We start from the raw sequence: 17,417 nt of genomic DNA, 5'->3' as shown, positions 1-17,417 counted from the left end.
TAATTTAATTTTTAAATATACAATAAATTTTTGAATAGAACTATATAGAAATTAATTATTCCATTTTTTATAATAAAAATAAGACAAACAATTTAATGTTTATTTGTTTATTTGAATAATTAAATATAAATTTTTAATATAATAATCTCTGCATTATTATTGTTAAAAGAATCTTTTACAATTTATATATATATAACTTATATATAAATAAAAATAACTTACAATAATAAAATTTAGAAATAAAATATGAATTATTATTAATATACATGAGCATTAGTATAATAATATTGCTTTAATAAAGAATTTATTCCATTTTGATTAAAATAATTCATTTTTTTTTCGATTATAGATTAACATTCTATATATAAATAATTAAATATATATATATAATATTGTTATTATGTACTAAAGTACTGGAAAAAATGAAATTTCTAAAAGTGAGAATCTTAAAATTATAAACTAAGGAATGATTTACAGATCATTCGAAAGTGCCCTTTCGTATACCACACAACAATAATATATAACATAATTCAATTCTCATCGGCCTAATTCTTCCCAAAAACCTCTACGATTTACGTACAGTAAATTTTATCATCTCATTAACACAAAAAAATTGTTCTCCATTTAATTAAAAATAATATAATTGTTATATGATTGAAATAATATATATAAATATTCAGTAATATAATTTAAACATTTTTTTTTATATGGCTATTTAAATTATTTTACAAATTAAGGCAAATTAAAATAGTTCCCTTTGCTCATTTATGGAAAAACTGCATTTTTTTTTATCACTATTGAGTGAAAATTATACTTTCGCGAGACAATTTAAAGCTTCCTATACTCTGACATGGATCCATCGCAAACATCCTTTGCGATAAAAAAGTTTCCTGAAGCTGTAAAGGAGGAATCCTCATTTTTTTTTTTTAATCAATTTTCGCCCACGAGGCAGCGTCGATATTCGATAATCAATTTTGGTATAAATACTTTAATTAGATTGCCAGACGATTATTCCAATTAAAATGGCTAAAACAACAACGCCAATGATAAGGAGAAAACATTTCTTTTTACGCAATTTAGTTTGATAATTCGATGCCATCCTAAGTTGTTCTGTTCCTTCATTAACAAAAACTTCTGTTCTTTCAACTGATGCTTCTATTGAATCAACAATTTCTCCTTGAGCATGAACGAGAGCTCCCAATTCTTTGAAAATTTGATTCACATCTTGGATATCGCTCTGCAAAAAAATTAATTTTTTTAATATATAGAAAATTAATAAATAATTGTCGATTCATCAAAATTATTATTGAATTGCAATTACTTCTAACTGACGAATATTTGCCTCCTGTTCTTCTAACATTCGCAAATTATGTTCTTCTTGCATTTGTTGTTGTTGTATTTGTTTTTGAGTTCGATTGTCCTGCAATTCAATAAGAGTTTCTTGTTTCCTTTCACTAGGTGGACCAAGACCAGCACTGGCCTTTGCTTTTCTGACCAATTCCCTTTCTTTGGAAGCCGCATTTCTCTGTACCGCCTGCAAAAAAAAGAAAAAGAATTTTAAAAATTAAAAAAAGAAATAGAAGAAATAAAATGTATAACACAAACCTGAAAACTGTTTAATGCAGTTGTAAATTCATCTTGAAGTCGTTCCTTTTGCATTTTTCGTTGACGTTGCTCTCCAGGACTGCTTGATCCCGAATTACTTGCTAAAGTTGCTAAATCACGAAGATGAACATTGGTGTCTTTAGCCAATTGCTGAGTATAATGCTGAATTTGATGCCTGAAAAAAAAACATTTAAATTAGAAGAAAAAACATCGCAATTGTAAAATATTCTTACAATTGGTTCCTAAGTTCCTGAGAATCCGTTGAACCACCGAGTTGATTGACCATTTTGTGCATAGACGATACTACAAAAAAAAGAAAAAATGTTATCAAATATAAAATTTTTAAAATTGTCTTCAATTTCTAAAAATATTAATATTACCATTTTGAGATATTTTTAATATCGAAGTGCCTATGGTTTGAGATAATCTCCCAAAATCTTGTAGGGAAGTTGGACCCCCATTATGATAAGAAGAGAATCCTCCGTCCATTTTTATGTCCTGTTTAAAATATAGAAAAGAATAATTATTCAATATTACTTATTCAAAATTAATACTTGTTATATAAATACATATACATATATATATCTGTATATACTTGAATTCTTTCAAGACAATAACTCGAAAAGTGCTAATCAGTATCTTTAAAAATAAAAATTCTTTCAAAACATTCAACACTATCTTAAAACAATAGAAATATTACAATAATAATAATAACAGTAAAAAAAACTTGTTCCAGAATTTCTCAGTTATCAATTGAAATTAAAGAATAACTATTTAATACCTTGTAACAAATTTCTTTATCAAATGATAATATGCATAACTGCGCAAAATAAAAAAAAATTTAACTAAAATTGCAAACGTGTATCAAAAAGAGAAAACAAATAAAATAAATGCATTAACTTTTACAGTTTGTCGTAAAGTATAAATCACTAAAATGATAAAGATTTCTACAATTTTCAAATTATAAAATGTATTTCCAAAGAAAATTAATAACAAATTGTATAAAGTTAAGAATTACTCAATTGCAAAATAGGCTAGAAAAACAAAAACCTAGACAATAAAAACAAATCGTAAATATGATTTTTGACTCTATAAACATAATTCTTATTATAAGTGAAAGAATTCTGTTTTTTTTTTCTTTTTGCTTCAATTTTACAGTAAATTATTATTTTAATGACAGATGTCAAATACCTGACAGATGACTCACAATTATGAGTTATATGGCTTCAAACAATATTAATTCTGGAATTTTTTAATTCTTAATTATAAACTTAGATTTTTTCAATTGGTTACTAACCGTAATAGCACCGTAATAGTGACGTTTTTCTTGTTTTTGACCTATTGTTAAACAAATAGCCTATTTTTTACTACAAGGAAAATGACAACTGAACTGGGTAATGATGTAATGTCAGTTTCATACAGCGTCAAAAACATGCAGAATTGTGTCATTAAATTTGATTGGCTATGATAAAAAATATTTCCAAAAATATTGGAAAGTTTCGAAAAGCAAAGCCAATCAAATTTAGTGACTTGTTTATGCATTTTTTGTAAAAATTATGAACACACCATAAAGATTGTTAACACGACGTAAATAGAACATTGTTTAAAAAATCTTTTGTTTAAAATAATGTAAATATACATTATTAAAAGTATAATAACAATCAAGAGAATTGCAACAAATCTTTGTCATTTTGCTAATAATGAAATATAATTGCATCAAATGAATGTTAAACACAAATAATCAGCTGATTCAGTTAACCTCAAAATCAAGTGTCAACACGTGGTTTAATTGTCAATTATTAAAAAAATGTATTTATTATAAATACAGATGTATACAATTAAAATTGTAACAATATTCACGTCTGGAAAGAAATTTTAATACAAAATGAATAAAAAAGGTTATAATTGGAAATCGAGAAATGGAAAACAAGTGGAAATTGATAATTCTGCAACAAAGAAGGTAAACAGATATTTTTTTTTTTTTTTTTTTAATAAAACAATAAAATTAATAATTGTTATGTTATCAGATTCTAGTGGATTTTAAATACAATGAAGATAAATTCGATGCCAATAATGCTCTAGCTCTACCTAGTAAGAAAAGAAAAACAAAAAGTATTAAAAATAAATCCCAAATTGCAGAACCATTTCTTTCTAAAAAGAAAAAGAAACATTTAGAAAAAATAGTTGAAAAGAAGAAGAAAAAACTTAACGTAAGTTACAGATTAATTATTAATAAAATTTTTGTAACTTACAATTTTTTTTTTATATAAAAAATTAATATTTACAGAGAGCAACGTTAGAAAGTAATTTGGCACAAGTTTCAGTTTCTCAAGATGAATTAAAACAATATGTTTCGTTTACTGCTGTTCAAACGAAAGGTCTTAAAAGATATTTACGAGAATCTGAAGCCTCATTAGAAAAGAATACACCACAAGAAGTTGATGAGAATAATGATAAAGTAATAGTAAATACATTAAAAGGAGCAAAACGAATACGTTTAGCACTTGCTCAAGAACCAAAGGAGAAGAAAAATTCAACTGATCCTAATATTCTCGATTTAGATGTAAGTACAAATATTTAATTTTAAAATGAATGATCTTTTTTTAGATTTAAAGAAAAGTAAACTAAAACACAATATTTAATTAGGAATCTAGTGAAAGTGATGATTCTGATGACGAAAGTGACGAATCAATTGAAGTTAAAAAATCTGAACAAGAATCTTGTCCTAAAATTGAAAATGTAATTTCTTCTGTTTCCAATACATCTGTAAATGAAAATAAAAAAGAAACTACAAAAGTGATTACAAAAGGAATTAATGAAGAATCTAAAAAAGAGAATAAGAAGACTAATATTCCAATAATTGAAGTGGAAAGAAAACCTGCAGTGTTTGTGTCTGTGGATCGCAAACCAGAAATTCAGGAAGCTCGTCTAAAACTTCCAATTTTAGCCGAAGAACAAGAAATTGTAGAAGCAATTAATGAGAATCCAGTTGTTATTATTACCGGAGAAACAGGATCAGGTAAATAAATATTTTTCAGTTCTGAATTAAATAAATAAATCACTAACAATTGTTTGAATTTAAATAGGAAAGACAACACAAGTACCACAATTTCTTTATGAAGCTGGTTACGCAAAAGAGAGAATGATTTGTATAACTGAACCAAGAAGAGTAGCTGCTATTTCTATGAGTAAACGTGTTGCAGAGGAAATGAATCTTTCTGAAAAGGAAATTTCTTATCTTATTCGATTCGAAGGAAACACAACAGATGAAACGAAAATAAAATTCGTGACTGATGGAGTTTTATTAAAAGAAATACAAACCGTAAGTATTGTATTAAATTTTTTAATAATACAAAAATTTTTTAATTTATAATTATTTATTTTTATTTTAGGATTTTCTTTTGAAAAAATATTCAGTTATTATTTTAGATGAAGCTCACGAACGAAGTGTTTATACAGATATATTAATTGGTTTTCTAACACGAATTGTTAATTTAAGATTGAAAAAAGGCGATCCTTTGAAAATGATAATCATGTCAGCAACTTTACGTGTCGATGATTTTGTCAATAATTCCAAACTATTTAAAATAAAACCACCGGTAATTAATGTTGAATCGAGACAATTTCCTGTCACTGTGCATTTTAACAGAAGAACAGATGACGATTATGTGAAGGAAGCACTACGTAAAACTGTAAAAATTCATTCACAATTACCTGCTGGAGGAATTTTAATTTTCTTAACTGGTAAATGGAATTAGTTTTAGAAAATTTATTGATATAAAACTTGTTTGTAAATATTTTAATATTAAATTTTTTTTTAAGGTCAGCGAGAAGTAAATCATGTAGTTCAGAAATTACGTAAAGCTTTTCCTTATAAAGAAAAGAAGGGAAAAATGAAGAAAAGGAAAGAAACAAAAATTGAAGAAAGTGAAAATGAAGCAAATTCAGATGAAGAATTTTTCTCAGTAAAATCTCGTAAAACGTTAAAGAAAAAATTGAGTGGCAAAGAATTACCCCGAGTTGATCTAAATGAGTAAGTATGATAAATAATTATTTTCTGATATTAATTTATCAGTAAATTATTTTTCTTTAGATATTCAGCATTTCCAACTAATGAAAATGATACAGATGATGATGATATTATTGATGATGATGATTATGATGATGATGATGGGATCGATTTAAGAGGTATTTCAAATTTACAACCTCTATGGGTTTTGCCTCTTTATTCACTCCTCTCTAGTCAAAAACAAGCAAAGGTAATTATTAATTATTTATCAATTAAACATTTAAAAAAAAATTTCTATTTTCTTTTTTTTTTTTTAGGTTTTCGAACCTCCACCTGAAGGATGTCGTTTATGTATCGTTTCGACAAATGTTTCTGAAACTTCTTTGACTATTCCAAATATAAAATATGTTGTCGACAGTGGTAGATGTAAAACGAGACTTTATGATAAAATAACTGGCGTTAGTTCTTATAAAGTAACATACACGAGTAAAGCTGGTGCAAATCAACGTGCAGGAAGAGCTGGACGGGTTGGTCCAGGACATTGTTACAGGTTTTGTTTAATTCTTAAAAATTGAATTTTTCCTTTATTCCTTTGTTAACCATTTTTTTTTTCGCTTCATTTTTAGATTATATTCTTCAGCAGTATTTAACAATGACTTTGAAGAATTTAGTGAACCGGAAATTTGTCGTAAACCACCAGACGATCTAATTTTACAATTAAAATCAATGCATATTGATAAAGTCATTAATTTTCCATTTCCAACGAATCCAGGGTTGGAACAATTAAAAGCCGCTGAAAGACGTCTTTGTTTTCTAGGAGCTCTGCAACGAAATTCCTTTATTGAAAATGGTGATTTTCTTTTAACATTTTAAATATGTTCATTTTTTTTAATATTAATTTTATTTTCAATTTATTTTTTTGTTTTAATTATTTAGAAACTTATTCGGCAAAAATTACAACTCTTGGAAGAAAAATAGCAACGTTTCCAGTAGCACCACGTTATGGAAAAATGTTAGTTCTCTCAAATGAAAATAATCTCTACAATTACACAATTTGTATAGTTGCTGCACTTTCAGTTCAAGAATTGTTAATAGATTCATTTGATAAAAATAGTAAACTAGCACAAATACGTCGTTTTTGGGCTGGAACAGGTGATAGTCTATTATTAGGTGAGTAATTCTAAAAAAAACATTTTTTTTATAAATAAATTTTCGTCATTAAAAATTTATTTTTTTAAGGAGATATAATGGTTCTATTAAGATCCGTTGGCGGTGCAGAACATGCATCATCCAAGGGGAAATTATCAAAATTTTGTGAAGAATTTGGTATACGTGAAAAAGCAGCAATTGAAGTTAGAAAATTACGACAACAGCTTACTAATGAAATTCTTTTAAATGAACCAAATTTGGAGCTTACTTTAGATCCTGAGTATGTTTTTATTTTTTCGATTAAGTTTCATCATTCATTTAGTAATTAAAACTATTTTGTAAATTTTTATTTACAGATTACAACCACCGAGTGAAACACAAATTAAATTACTTCGACAATTAATTCTCTCAGGAATGGTAGATCACGTGGCGAGAAAATTAACATCCGAAGAAATAAATCAAGGAGAAGATAAAAATCAATTAAAATATGCCTACAGGTAAAATATTAAAATTTCTCATTTTTTTAAGATTTTATTTAATGCTTTTTTAATTTATTTTAGAACTATAGAAATGGAGGATCCAGTTTTTATGCACTCAACGTCTGTTCTGCGAAGAGAATCTCCGGAATGGGTGATCTATCAGGAAATTTATGAAACTAATAAAATTTATATGAGAGGAGTAACTGCTATTGAACCTGAATGGTTACCAATTTATGCACCAAGTTTGTGTAATATGAGTGAACCTTTAGTTGATCCTTCTCCATGGTAAATAATTACATTTCTTCAAAATTTATAAGATTTCAATCTAAATTATATATTTAAGAATAAAGTAAAAATAATTTTTTTATTTTCAGGTATGACGAAGAAACAGGAGAAATTATGTGCTACATGAATGGAACATTTGGTCGTGGTGGCTGGGAATTACCAAGGGTAAAAATGGCATATCCAAAAAATTTAGATGGTATTAAATGGTTTGCGAGATTTCTTTTAGAAGGACAAATATTCCCAAAATTAAAACCATTTGTCAAATCGCTATTAACAACACCAAGTAGTATTAATGCTACATGGGCGAAATTATTACCTCGTATTGAATTGATGACTAAACAGCTTCTCTCAAAAGGAATAATGTCTAGGGATAAACTTAAAGAAGAATGGCTGACAAATGAAAAATGTAAGATAATTTCTTTAAAAAATTTTTCTAACTTAATTTTCTTACTAAATCGTAATTTTCTTTCAGTTTTACTGGACTCTTATCAGATGTGGTTGCCTAAATCTGGTTCCGCTCTTATCACTAAAGTCTGGCCACCTTTATAATGTAAATATTATTTATGTATATTTGTAATTTTACTAATTTTACATATATATAAACAATTTCTTTTTTAAAATTGTCATATTCGATCTTTTTATTTCACAGAAAAGAAAATTAAATTTCACAAAACTTTAAAATTGTCAATATTCGTAATTGATTACAAACACTATTAATAGACGATCAGCATTCAAATGCAATCGATTTAAATAAATATTACAGATAATAAAAATTATTTAAAAAAAAATGAAATAAGGAACACAATGGTTTTGACCTAGATTTATGTGACTTTGTCAATTTTTTTTTTCTAGGCAGTATTGAAATTGCCAACTTTCAGTATACGTTGAACTTCGTTTATAACGAAGAATATTTTTTTTCAGAATATTAATTAACGCATACTAAAAATTATTATTGGAAGATACCAATTTTGTCTACTTGACAAAAGTCACTACTTAATGTCACTATTATTTGGCGCTATTTAGTAGTTTATTCTTCTTTCAGTTCCTTTTTTCCTTTTCTTTTTGCTAGATTACTTTTACATGTCTGATACACATTATTGAGATCAAATGCTGCCTTAACATTATCCTAAAACAAAATTGAACATTAAAATTATAAATATTTATAAAAAATTTTTTGTAGTAAATTATTAAACTTACAATAGAGAATAGAAATTTGACGAGTTTCCCCTTATGATCGGCGTAAGGTCGTCTATCCACTTCTTTTCCCTCTTTAAAAAGAATTAATGTTGGCAATTGTTTACTTGTGCTAGAATCACTAATGTGATATTTTGTTGCTGCATCTGGATATCTTCCAATATCAACTTTGCCGAATTTAAAATTGTCCAAGGCAAATCTGTCAAATAAACACGTATTAATTAAGGTTCAAATTAATTAAAGGAGAAATATTTTTAATATAAAATTAAAGATAAGTTTTTCCCCTTACTCAGCAGATAATTGTGAATATATTGGTGCAAATGTGACGCAAGCAGGATTCCAAGCTGTGTAAAAAGCAACGATCCACATGACTCTAGTATCACGTTGTAATTCTTCTTGTAAACTTGTGGCACCTCTGAGATAAATTACTTTTTCAGGACCTTGATACGTTGGCTCGGGTAACAGTAAACCACATACTATAAGAAATGATAATTTTAAATAAAGTATTAAATGGAACAAAAAAAAAAAAAAATACCGGGAATAATAAATTAATACATACAAATACAAACAGCTGCAAATAAAATTCCCATTCTAATATCAGCGTAGAACCAAAGAATCATATTTGCTATTTTCGTATAGACAAAACTTGATGATAAATAATTTATCATCGTTACACTTCCAGCTTTTCGTGTTCTGATCATTATAACAATCATCAGAAAAAATAAGATTTCTGTTTCTCTCTGCAAAAAAAATTAATTTGAATAAAATATACAACTAATAATAAATACATTTTTTTTTTAATTCCAATAGTAATTCTTATTCAAGAAATATTATATATTTGTAAATAATTGAAAAATTGTGCTTGTACACTGATAATATAACCTCATTTTCAAAACTTACACTATCAAGCTCACATTCTTCTTGGCCCAAAATATGACACACTATTGGAATTCGTTTTGAAATAAGATAAGATAAACTCAAAAGAATATTCACTAAATAATAAGGTTTTGGAAGTAAAGTTAAATCTTCTTTAAATGACATTTTGCTCCAAAAATGAATGAACCAAAACTTATTGAACAATATTTCATACACACACGTAACAAACACTCCTAAAATAATTTCACTTATTAATACACCATTAATACAACAAAAGATCTATTTATTTTTGATTTTTTTATGTAGTCTTTTTTTTTTAATGAAAATTAATTAACATTTCCTGTTCAGCTGATTCTGACATTTTGAAATAGCAGACGAATTATTTTAGTTTGAAAATAATGGCGCTGTTATCAAACCCGGGAAAAATTTTATTTTTAAATGTAAGTCCAATTTTTTTATTTTTAAATATTCGATATAAAATGTACAATAGTTGTTAATTGACAACCATATTTTTCCTTATTTAAATAAAGTTTTTCTTAAATCAAAAATTAAATTTCTAATCGGTAATTTATCACAAAATTATTTTTATTATATAAAAATATAATAGAAACTAAACAAAAATTTTTAGACAATAAATAATAATATTTCTTGAGATTTTAAGTGAAAAATTGAAATCTCAATTTTTAAGGTAAATTTAAGTACGTTTTTTTCGAAAATTTGACTACTTTTGTTTAGAATTAGGACAAGGCTTTAAGGCGTACGTTCTAAATCCTTTGTGAGCATTTCTTAAATGATCCAGTAAACGTAATTTCGTGTCTTGTAAAATGTTTAACATTGCTTCTCGAGATTCGCTATTTACAGCTTCATTAAATCTTAACATAATAGACAAATCTATTTCCGGAACGTCCAAATCTTCTGCTAACGCCATAGCACCATTGACATCATTTTTCAAATCATCAAGGGTTGGTTCCTTCGTTGTTTTGCTATAAACAAATTAAATTTTCATATTATTAATAAATCCCTATTTTAATTAATTAATTTAATTCTCTATTTTAATTACTTCACGGAAAACCGTAAAATATTTATAATTTTACTTATTTAGGTATTAATTTATTATAATTACAAATATTTTTCTTCTTTATCTGCAATTTTTGTGCAAATTTCATATAATTCCAAACATTCCAAATCATCATTGCGATGAGACAAATTTAAATATTTTCTAAACACATCTCTTCCTTTTGGATGTTGCAGTGTTTGATTAATATTATCTGTAATTTGATCTAATTCCTCTAATGTCAGACCAGATGTACATTTTCCAATGCAACCAATAATTTTCGTAGTCATATTTAACATTATTATAGGCACAATCAATAAATTTATATTCAGGATAATGGACAGTCGTTGAAATTTTTTTCATTTCAAATAATTCTGCAAAAATTAAATTAATTATTATAAAATTTAACAAAAATATAATAAAATTAGAGAATAAAAAAAGAATTTACAATATAAACAATTTTTTATTATATTAATAATTAAAAACATACCTGAATTTTCTATTTACTTGTACTCATTCTTTTATAAAATTATCTTTGAAGTAAACAGCTGATATTGATTCGCTTAGCTTCCATCAACAATTAATTCAACTTGAATTTATGTGAAAAAAAATTATTATACACAATTTAGTGAATTTTTTTTGAAATAATTTCCCTGGAATAAAATTCACAGAAAGAAAGACATTTTACCATAAAAGAATTTTTGTCTCTCTAACTATAAAAGACAAAAATAGTATTACTGCGTTTGCGTATAAAAATTCTGTAGACCCCAAGTGAGCAGATGTTCGAGAAGCCCGCCTCCTAGGGTTATCAATTTTATTTCAAGAAGCCAAGCATAACGACGATGAAAAAAGTGTTTCGCAATATCTAAAATAAATAAAAAAGAAATTATTGATAGGAAATTTTTTTTTATTGATTTTATATTATTATAATTATATTATAATTAAACTAAAATTGAAATCAAATTTTTATTTACAATAAATATGAAATGAAATTCTCTATTTCGTTTAAAACGAATTTATACACATTTAATATATTTAATTTAGTAGAATTTATTTTTTATACATACCTTATATTTATTAAAGTTATTTTCAAAAATATTAATTTTCCATATAAATCTCTTATAACTCATATTTTTTATATAATTTATTATATAATTGTTGTTTTAATTGAAACGATATAGCTTTTAATTTTCAAAAAGTTGCGCCATGTGAATCGACTGAAGTTAGCACCGTAAGCTGACTGCGCACTTTACTCTTGTAGCATCAGCGCACGCGTCGAAAGGATCAGACTTGTTTCGCCGACACTAAAATCTTCTTACATCGTGTAAATTTTTTAAAATTACAAGCAAATCGTAATTATAAACATTAGTTATTCTTTCAATAAGTATTTTTTGATAAAATTTCGACTTATAATATTGATTTCAAGTTATATTTTGAGAGTTTTGTTAACTTAACCTATAAAATCAGTCTCGTTGAGATAGACAAAATCGAAGCAATTTTTTCAGTTTTCTCCCACTATTAATCATAAATATATACTCCTTGTTCTAATTATAATTGTTTTCTATCAATTTTTGTTCTGATTCACTTTATATTGCAATATTTGATTTCACTTTACAAAATACTTTATTGACAGTGTTGCCAAATTTCACTTGTTTCAGATAGCAACCAACGATCATCACGTCGTTGTCAAATCTTTTGCAGGACCAAAATTATAGGTAATTATCGTAATTATTAATAATTAAATAACCAATATAATATTATTTTCAGATTATATTACTTTTTATAATAAAATATTCATTACAATTTTTTTTATTTGAAATAATTTAGTGTTCTAAAAAATGTTGCGCCACTTTTTTTTAAAAAAATCGACACTAGCGCCGGAATTGACTATTTTTCATATGGAAACTCTAGGAACTATAGTTATTTCAAAATTGTTCGTTATATTTTAATTGTTAAAAATTTTTCTCATCGGGCGGTTGTTAGTAATTATTAATTCATTATAAAATCGGTCTAAAACGTGAAAAAAACTTCAAATCGTATCAAAATTATTGTTTATAATCCCCCAAGTATAAGATTTTACAAAAATTTACAGTGATAGTGCAAAATTAAACTCGGATTTCGTTTTAAATTGTTAACCTTAAATTAGAATTTTTTTTTATAAAAATCCTTGAAGTGCATGAAATATTTTAAAATGAAATCGTTCGAACTTATTTAAGGATTAGGTAAATATGATCAACAATTATATTAATTAGGTATTATATTTAATTGATGAATATTTATATTGTATTAATTATATTAATGGTTTTATTCATGAATAATAGTGAACATTAAGGATGATCGATTAAAAGTTTTTGTCGTTCTTTATAAATTAAATTAATTATAAAAATATTTTAACTAATAAAGTTGATTAAAAGAAAATAATAATTAAATTGTAAATTATTTTGGAAACAGTAAAATTACAGTTTTTTTTTTTTGAACAATGTAGTAAAGTTAACACATTGTAGAATTAATTTCTACTTTCTCCCTCACTTTTTTATTATATTTTATTTATTAATTATTTTTAGAATTTTCTATTAATTTAATTAAAATATAATGAAATTCAATTTTGCTTGCAGATAATTAATTAATATGAATCAGTGAGAAGATATTTAGTTATTGAAGAGAAAAAAATGTTGAAATCTGAAGCTATCATTGGTTCATCAAGTTCTTCTAAAGAGTGAGTAAATTTTTTTTTATTGAATTTTTGGAAATAACTTCATTGCTGCTGATCAAATCGTACAAAATTTAATTTTTATATATTAAATGAGTCAAATTTTTTATAAATAAGTTATTAAAAAATTATTATAAATAATAATTAAAAAAAAATTAATTAATTAATAAAAAATGCGAAAATATGGCGCTATTAAAGGTTAAATATTTTTTAATCTACGATTATAGTCTAAGACTACGTGAAATAATTCAAAAAAAAAAAAAATAATTTAAAATGAAATTAGGGAAAATAAGATTTCGAAAATTTTTACTTGAATTTACATTTATTTGTCATCTCTAATACATTATAATAATAAATATGATTGTGTGCAATACATAAAGTGGTGTATGTACACAGGCATTCTGCTTTCGAGGCCATAATTTTACGTATTTTTATCGTCTTCGAAATTCTAAAATTCAAACAATTTTATCTTGATAAATTTTTACATTCTATACATTTTTCGTCTGTTTCTAAAATTTTCATTTTTTTTTTTTTGTCTAAATACCATTTCGCGTGCATTCTAAATTGCATCCAGTCTTTTAAAAAAATCTCGATTCTTATCCAAGTAGTTTGTCATTATTATATATGTATTTAGAACTCTACCGATTTCTTATAGACTTCAATAATAATAATTGTTCATCAACATACATGACGTATATTATTAGTGAGATCAGTAAATTAACGTTACATTTATACAAAGTCGAATCGTGTAGGTTACTTATTCTAAAATTCTACATATACACTTCTATGCGTCATAATATTTGGTATTATTTGTTAACATAAATGTTTCATGCTTGTATCGCAGATTCTTTTCTTTTTTTTTTTTATAATTATTATTTTCTCCGCTTCTTTATTCCGGATAATTTGATTTCGCTCAAATAAAATGAGAAAAATTTATTTATTGACTTTCGCTTTTTGTCGAGAAATTCACGCCAACCGCGACGTCGATTTGAAATTCTTCCGCAGTTGACTATCTGCTGAAATTAGTAAAATGAATTAAAATTTCTCAATGGAAAAAAAAAATTCTTGATTGACTTTTATAATTGAAAAATAATTACCTGATCCTATAGAGGGGTTTCTTTTCTTGCTTCAGCTTTCCATTGAAATCCATTGACACGTGTTGTTATCGGTTTGTTTCGATTTGTTGCATTTTCAATTCCATTTCTAACTCCTGCTACTAATCTCATGGCTGGATTTGAAACTAAACCGTTTCGCTTTGGTTTCGCGTTACTAGCACTGTAATAAATATATATTTTTTTCAAATCCACTTTTAATAGAATCAGATTTTTAATAAATTTATTTTTATTTTTATTCCCAAGTTTGAAATAAAATTTTAGATAATTTTAGTTTGAAAATTACCTTCCAGAAATATGTTCCGGTGTATGTTTGACATTCCGACCAACGCCAGCTCCACTATTACCTAAAATAATTCTCATATGTGTGTCACGTGTGAAATGAGTGTCCGCCGAATTCCTTTTGTCATCGTGTCCATTTTTCTTTTCTTTTCCAATTCCAAGACCCAGCATTTCATTAGTTAGTTCAAAAGCTTTTGTCGCATCATTTCTTTCAATTATTTCGGTTTTGATGTTTATGGGCTCATAAATCGCTGAAGTGTGATTATATCCACCGCCTTGAATTTTATACTGAATACTTTGATTCCCAGTTAAAAGAGAAACACCAAGTTGACTTTGTATAACACTCGCGGCAGTCTGTGCACTAGGTGGACTTGTATTTGTCGGTGAATACGGAATAAGGCTATCGCTTACAGGCGAATGTGGAGGTGATGCATAGATGGGACTTTGTGGCTCGCTCTTTAATGGCGAGAGCAATTTACTTAAAGGACGACTTTTTACTCCTCTTGAACATTGTTGCAATTGTTGCGTAAATGAAAGTGGTGTCTGAAATTTTTTTAAAAAAATTAATTTTACATTTAAAAATTTTATTTCTTAAATTCTTAAATAACAATCTCACCTTTATTACTTGATTAACCATGGGATTTGGTCCGAATTTTCCCTGGTCGCTTTTTGTGCTTCCAGTTAAGTTACTGCTGGATTTACTATTGCTAGAATTATTGCCCAAGGAAACGCAGCTTCTTCTTTTTGTTGAATCCGGAGATTCTGCGGGACTGTATTGTGTCGAGAGGGGATTTAAAATGGCTGAAGAGGGTTTTGTCTCGGCTGTTGAATTCGATGTAACGGACGTTGCACTACTACTTCCACCTAGAATTAAATAAATACAAAAATTTTGAAATATTTTTCCAAAATAAAATTTAATAATTATTTTTCAATAAAATTTAAATACCTCCATTAATACCAGGCCTTAAAATTCGTTGATTCGCTGAATGTTCTTCAAGTAATCTTACAACCGTATCGTGTCCACTTTTGGCAGCAACTTTAATAGCATTTCTACCGCAATGATCGGAATGATTTGGATCAGCTCCATGATTTAATAAAGCTCTCACGCAATGTTCATGTCCCTCTTGTGCTGCTATACCTATATTCAAAATTCCATTATTATAATTGTAAAAAAAAATTTTTAATTTATCAATCTTAATATACCTAAAGCAGTTGCGCCTTGATTGCAAGTATGATCTGGTGTTGCATTACTTTCCAAGAGTAATCTGACAATTGCTGCATGTCCTTGCCAAGCTGCTGAATGAAGTGGTGTCCTATTTTCATTGTCACAAGCGTTAACACCCGCGGAGCCTTCGGTCAATAAAAGAGCGACCATTTCCACATGGCCTTGCCAAGCGCTTACATGAAGTGGAGTTCTTCCCTGTAATAGTCAATCTCTTTAAATAGCCCATTCTTTAGACATTTGAAATTCTAATTTTCTCAAATAGTCAATTTCAAAATTTCCATTTTCTTTTTTTTGTATATTTAAAAAAAAATAAAGAAAATTGAACTACCTCTGAATCCCTACTTTCCACATCGGCTCGTGCATGTTCAAGTAAAAATCTAGCCATTGCCAATCTATTTTCCAACGCGAGGATATAAAGTGTACTTCTTCCATCGGCATCTTTAGCATTAATATCAGCATTATGTGATAAAAGAACCTTAACTGTATCATAATGCCCCTCTAAAGCTGCCAGTCTAGGAAAAAAAAAATTAAACGTTTTAATTTTTTTTTACAACAGAAAATATTTTATTTCGAGAAAAAGAGAGAGTTTACTGATTTTACCTTAACGCGGTCTTTCCGTCGTGCGCGTGCTGATCGATGGGTGCTCCGTGCTGTTCCAATAGTCTTTCCACTAAAGCCGTGTGTCCTTCTTGCGCAGCAAGCATGAGTGCACCCTTTCCATCGTTGTCCGCTTCATCTACCTTAGCTCCCGCCTCCAGCAAAGCGTCGCAAACGTCTACGTGACCTTCAAATGCAGCATAATGCAGCGGTGTCCAACCAGAATTATCTCTATGCTGTTCATCTAAACCTAAAAAATTGAAATCAATAATTTTATTATCTTCCAAATAAACTAGTCTTCAATTTGAAAATTGAAAAAAAAATCGTATAGAACAATTGTGTGAATCTTGATAATGGAATGAATATTCCTTTCGACCTAGTTTTCATGAAAACTATTTGCAAGTGTAACGTGGGTATATGTTGGAAAATAATAAAGGAAGGAAAATGTATGAGTATACTATATATATATATGTACCTCTGTCAAGAAGCTGTTTGACGACATCGGTGCCACCTTGTGCGGCAGCAACGCTGAGAACAGTTCTGCCCTCGTTATCTATGCTGTCGACGTAGCAGCCCCAGAACAATAGAAGCGCAACAACGGATCCATGTCCCATACTCGCAGCAGCCCACAATGGTGTTCGTCCTGTAGCGTCGCAATGATCCACATCTGCCTCATACTCTAACAGCAATTCGCAAACGTCTCTGTGACCCTCGAATGCTGCGACCAATAACGGAGTCATTCCATCCTTGTCCTGATGGTCGACGGCCGCCCCTCTTTCCAAAAGAATCGTAACCACCTAGAATCAAAAAAAAAAAAAATTAAAATTCCACTCCATACTC

General features: G+C 27.4%; 5 protein-coding genes and 1 long non-coding RNA gene across 10 annotated transcripts in view; 2 read left to right on the top strand and 4 right to left on the bottom strand.

Annotated features, from left to right (window-relative positions):
- Positions 1 to 232: 232 nt before the first annotated feature.
- LOC127282759 (syntaxin-7-like) lies at positions 233 to 3,023 on the bottom strand. Of its 3 annotated transcripts, none has more exons than XM_051307239.1 (6): positions 2,903 to 3,023; positions 1,986 to 2,103; positions 1,839 to 1,908; positions 1,606 to 1,780; positions 1,322 to 1,534; positions 233 to 1,237 (listed from the first exon to the last, which is right to left on the bottom strand). In XM_051307239.1, the coding sequence occupies exons 2-6, from the start codon at positions 2,092 to 2,094 to the stop codon at positions 989 to 991; spliced, it is 816 nt and encodes a 271-aa protein (XP_051163196.1). In that variant the 5' UTR covers positions 2,095 to 2,103; positions 2,903 to 3,023; the 3' UTR covers positions 233 to 988. The 3 variants fall into 3 exon arrangements, with proteins under 3 accessions (XP_051163196.1, XP_051163198.1, XP_051163197.1); XM_051307241.1 differs by having other exon boundaries at positions 2,813 to 2,972; XM_051307240.1 differs by having other exon boundaries at positions 2,797 to 2,958.
- Positions 3,024 to 3,177: 154 nt separating this feature from the next.
- LOC127282753 (probable ATP-dependent RNA helicase kurz) lies at positions 3,178 to 8,153 on the top strand. Its single transcript, XM_051307227.1, has 16 exons — positions 3,178 to 3,565; positions 3,633 to 3,815; positions 3,893 to 4,168; positions 4,252 to 4,624; positions 4,692 to 4,927; positions 4,998 to 5,349; positions 5,428 to 5,638; positions 5,699 to 5,864; positions 5,932 to 6,164; positions 6,241 to 6,464; positions 6,551 to 6,784; positions 6,854 to 7,043; positions 7,120 to 7,260; positions 7,324 to 7,527; positions 7,617 to 7,933; positions 8,000 to 8,153. Exons 1-16 carry the CDS (start codon positions 3,491 to 3,493, stop codon positions 8,074 to 8,076), a joined length of 3,492 nt encoding a protein of 1,163 aa, XP_051163184.1. The 5' UTR covers positions 3,178 to 3,490; the 3' UTR covers positions 8,077 to 8,153.
- LOC127282760 (thioredoxin-related transmembrane protein 2 homolog) lies at positions 8,134 to 9,958 on the bottom strand. Its single transcript, XM_051307243.1, has 5 exons — positions 9,622 to 9,958; positions 9,281 to 9,461; positions 9,011 to 9,197; positions 8,725 to 8,920; positions 8,134 to 8,653 (listed from the first exon to the last, which is right to left on the bottom strand). The coding sequence occupies exons 1-5, from the start codon at positions 9,760 to 9,762 to the stop codon at positions 8,555 to 8,557; spliced, it is 804 nt and encodes a 267-aa protein (XP_051163200.1). The 5' UTR covers positions 9,763 to 9,958; the 3' UTR covers positions 8,134 to 8,554.
- Positions 9,959 to 10,161: 203 nt separating this feature from the next.
- Positions 10,162 to 12,041, bottom strand: LOC127282762 (uncharacterized). Its single transcript, XM_051307245.1, has 5 exons — positions 11,719 to 12,041; positions 11,340 to 11,516; positions 11,142 to 11,240; positions 10,721 to 11,025; positions 10,162 to 10,580 (listed from the first exon to the last, which is right to left on the bottom strand). The coding sequence occupies exons 4-5, from the start codon at positions 10,948 to 10,950 to the stop codon at positions 10,319 to 10,321; spliced, it is 492 nt and encodes a 163-aa protein (XP_051163202.1). The 5' UTR covers positions 10,951 to 11,025; positions 11,142 to 11,240; positions 11,340 to 11,516; positions 11,719 to 12,041; the 3' UTR covers positions 10,162 to 10,318.
- Positions 12,042 to 12,309: 268 nt separating this feature from the next.
- Positions 12,310 to 17,417, top strand: part of LOC127282765 (uncharacterized) — a 49,022-nt gene continuing 43,914 nt past the window's right edge. The window contains exons 1-2 of the long non-coding RNA XR_007843243.1: positions 12,310 to 12,366; positions 13,267 to 13,367. This is a non-coding gene — a long non-coding RNA (uncharacterized LOC127282765). The remainder of the gene's footprint in view (positions 12,367 to 13,266; positions 13,368 to 17,417) is intronic.
- The window catches only part of LOC127282752 (ankyrin repeat domain-containing protein 50), a 56,443-nt gene continuing 52,690 nt past the window's right edge, over positions 13,665 to 17,417 (bottom strand). For 2 of the 3 annotated variants that reach the window (XM_051307224.1, XM_051307225.1), the window contains 9 exons: positions 17,053 to 17,374; positions 16,581 to 16,827; positions 16,309 to 16,492; positions 15,959 to 16,175; positions 15,702 to 15,893; positions 15,372 to 15,619; positions 14,760 to 15,298; positions 14,459 to 14,636; positions 13,665 to 14,377 (listed from right to left, as the gene is read on the bottom strand). In XM_051307224.1, coding sequence (XP_051163181.1) covers positions 14,465 to 14,636; positions 14,760 to 15,298; positions 15,372 to 15,619; positions 15,702 to 15,893; positions 15,959 to 16,175; positions 16,309 to 16,492; positions 16,581 to 16,827; positions 17,053 to 17,374 — 2,121 coding nt within the window. In that variant the 3' untranslated portion in view covers positions 13,665 to 14,377; positions 14,459 to 14,464. The remainder of the gene's footprint in view (positions 14,378 to 14,458; positions 14,637 to 14,759; positions 15,299 to 15,371; positions 15,620 to 15,701; positions 15,894 to 15,958; positions 16,176 to 16,308; positions 16,493 to 16,580; positions 16,828 to 17,052; positions 17,375 to 17,417) is intronic. The other variant, XM_051307226.1, reaches the window with a different exon arrangement.

This window comes from Leptopilina boulardi, unplaced genomic scaffold, assembly GCF_019393585.1.
Source record: "Leptopilina boulardi isolate dan_hultmark-lab unplaced genomic scaffold, ZJU_Lbou_2.1 LbouV2_302, whole genome shotgun sequence".
Taxonomy (NCBI): Eukaryota; Metazoa; Arthropoda; class Insecta; order Hymenoptera; family Figitidae; genus Leptopilina; species Leptopilina boulardi.
Note: the sequence above shows the minus strand (reverse complement) of the source record. Positions and strands in the feature narration are given on the sequence as shown.

Coding starts and splice junctions, on each gene's coding strand:
- LOC127282759 (XM_051307239.1), bottom strand. CDS start 2,094: ATGGACGGAGGATTCTCTTCTTATCATAATGGGGGTCCAACTTCCCTA. Junction 1,909..1,985: donor ATTAAAAATATCTCAAAATG/GTAATATTAATA, acceptor TTTTTTTTGTAG/TATCGTCTATGCACAAAATG. Junction 1,238..1,321: donor CAAATATTCGTCAGTTAGAA/GTAATTGCAATT, acceptor ATTTTTTTGCAG/AGCGATATCCAAGATGTGAA.
- LOC127282753 (XM_051307227.1), top strand. CDS start 3,491: ATGAATAAAAAAGGTTATAATTGGAAATCGAGAAATGGAAAACAAGTG. Junction 4,625..4,691: donor TACCGGAGAAACAGGATCAG/GTAAATAAATAT, acceptor GAATTTAAATAG/GAAAGACAACACAAGTACCA. Junction 6,785..6,853: donor AGGTGATAGTCTATTATTAG/GTGAGTAATTCT, acceptor TATTTTTTTAAG/GAGATATAATGGTTCTATTA.
- LOC127282760 (XM_051307243.1), bottom strand. CDS start 9,762: ATGTCATTTAAAGAAGATTTAACTTTACTTCCAAAACCTTATTATTTA. Junction 9,462..9,621: donor AAGAATGTGAGCTTGATAGT/GTAAGTTTTGAA, acceptor TTTTTTTTGCAG/AGAGAAACAGAAATCTTATT. Junction 8,654..8,724: donor TCAAATTTCTATTCTCTATT/GTAAGTTTAATA, acceptor ATTTTGTTTTAG/GATAATGTTAAGGCAGCATT.
- LOC127282762 (XM_051307245.1), bottom strand. CDS start 10,950: ATGTTAAATATGACTACGAAAATTATTGGTTGCATTGGAAAATGTACA. Junction 10,581..10,720: donor GATAAAGAAGAAAAATATTT/GTAATTATAATA, acceptor ATTTGTTTATAG/CAAAACAACGAAGGAACCAA.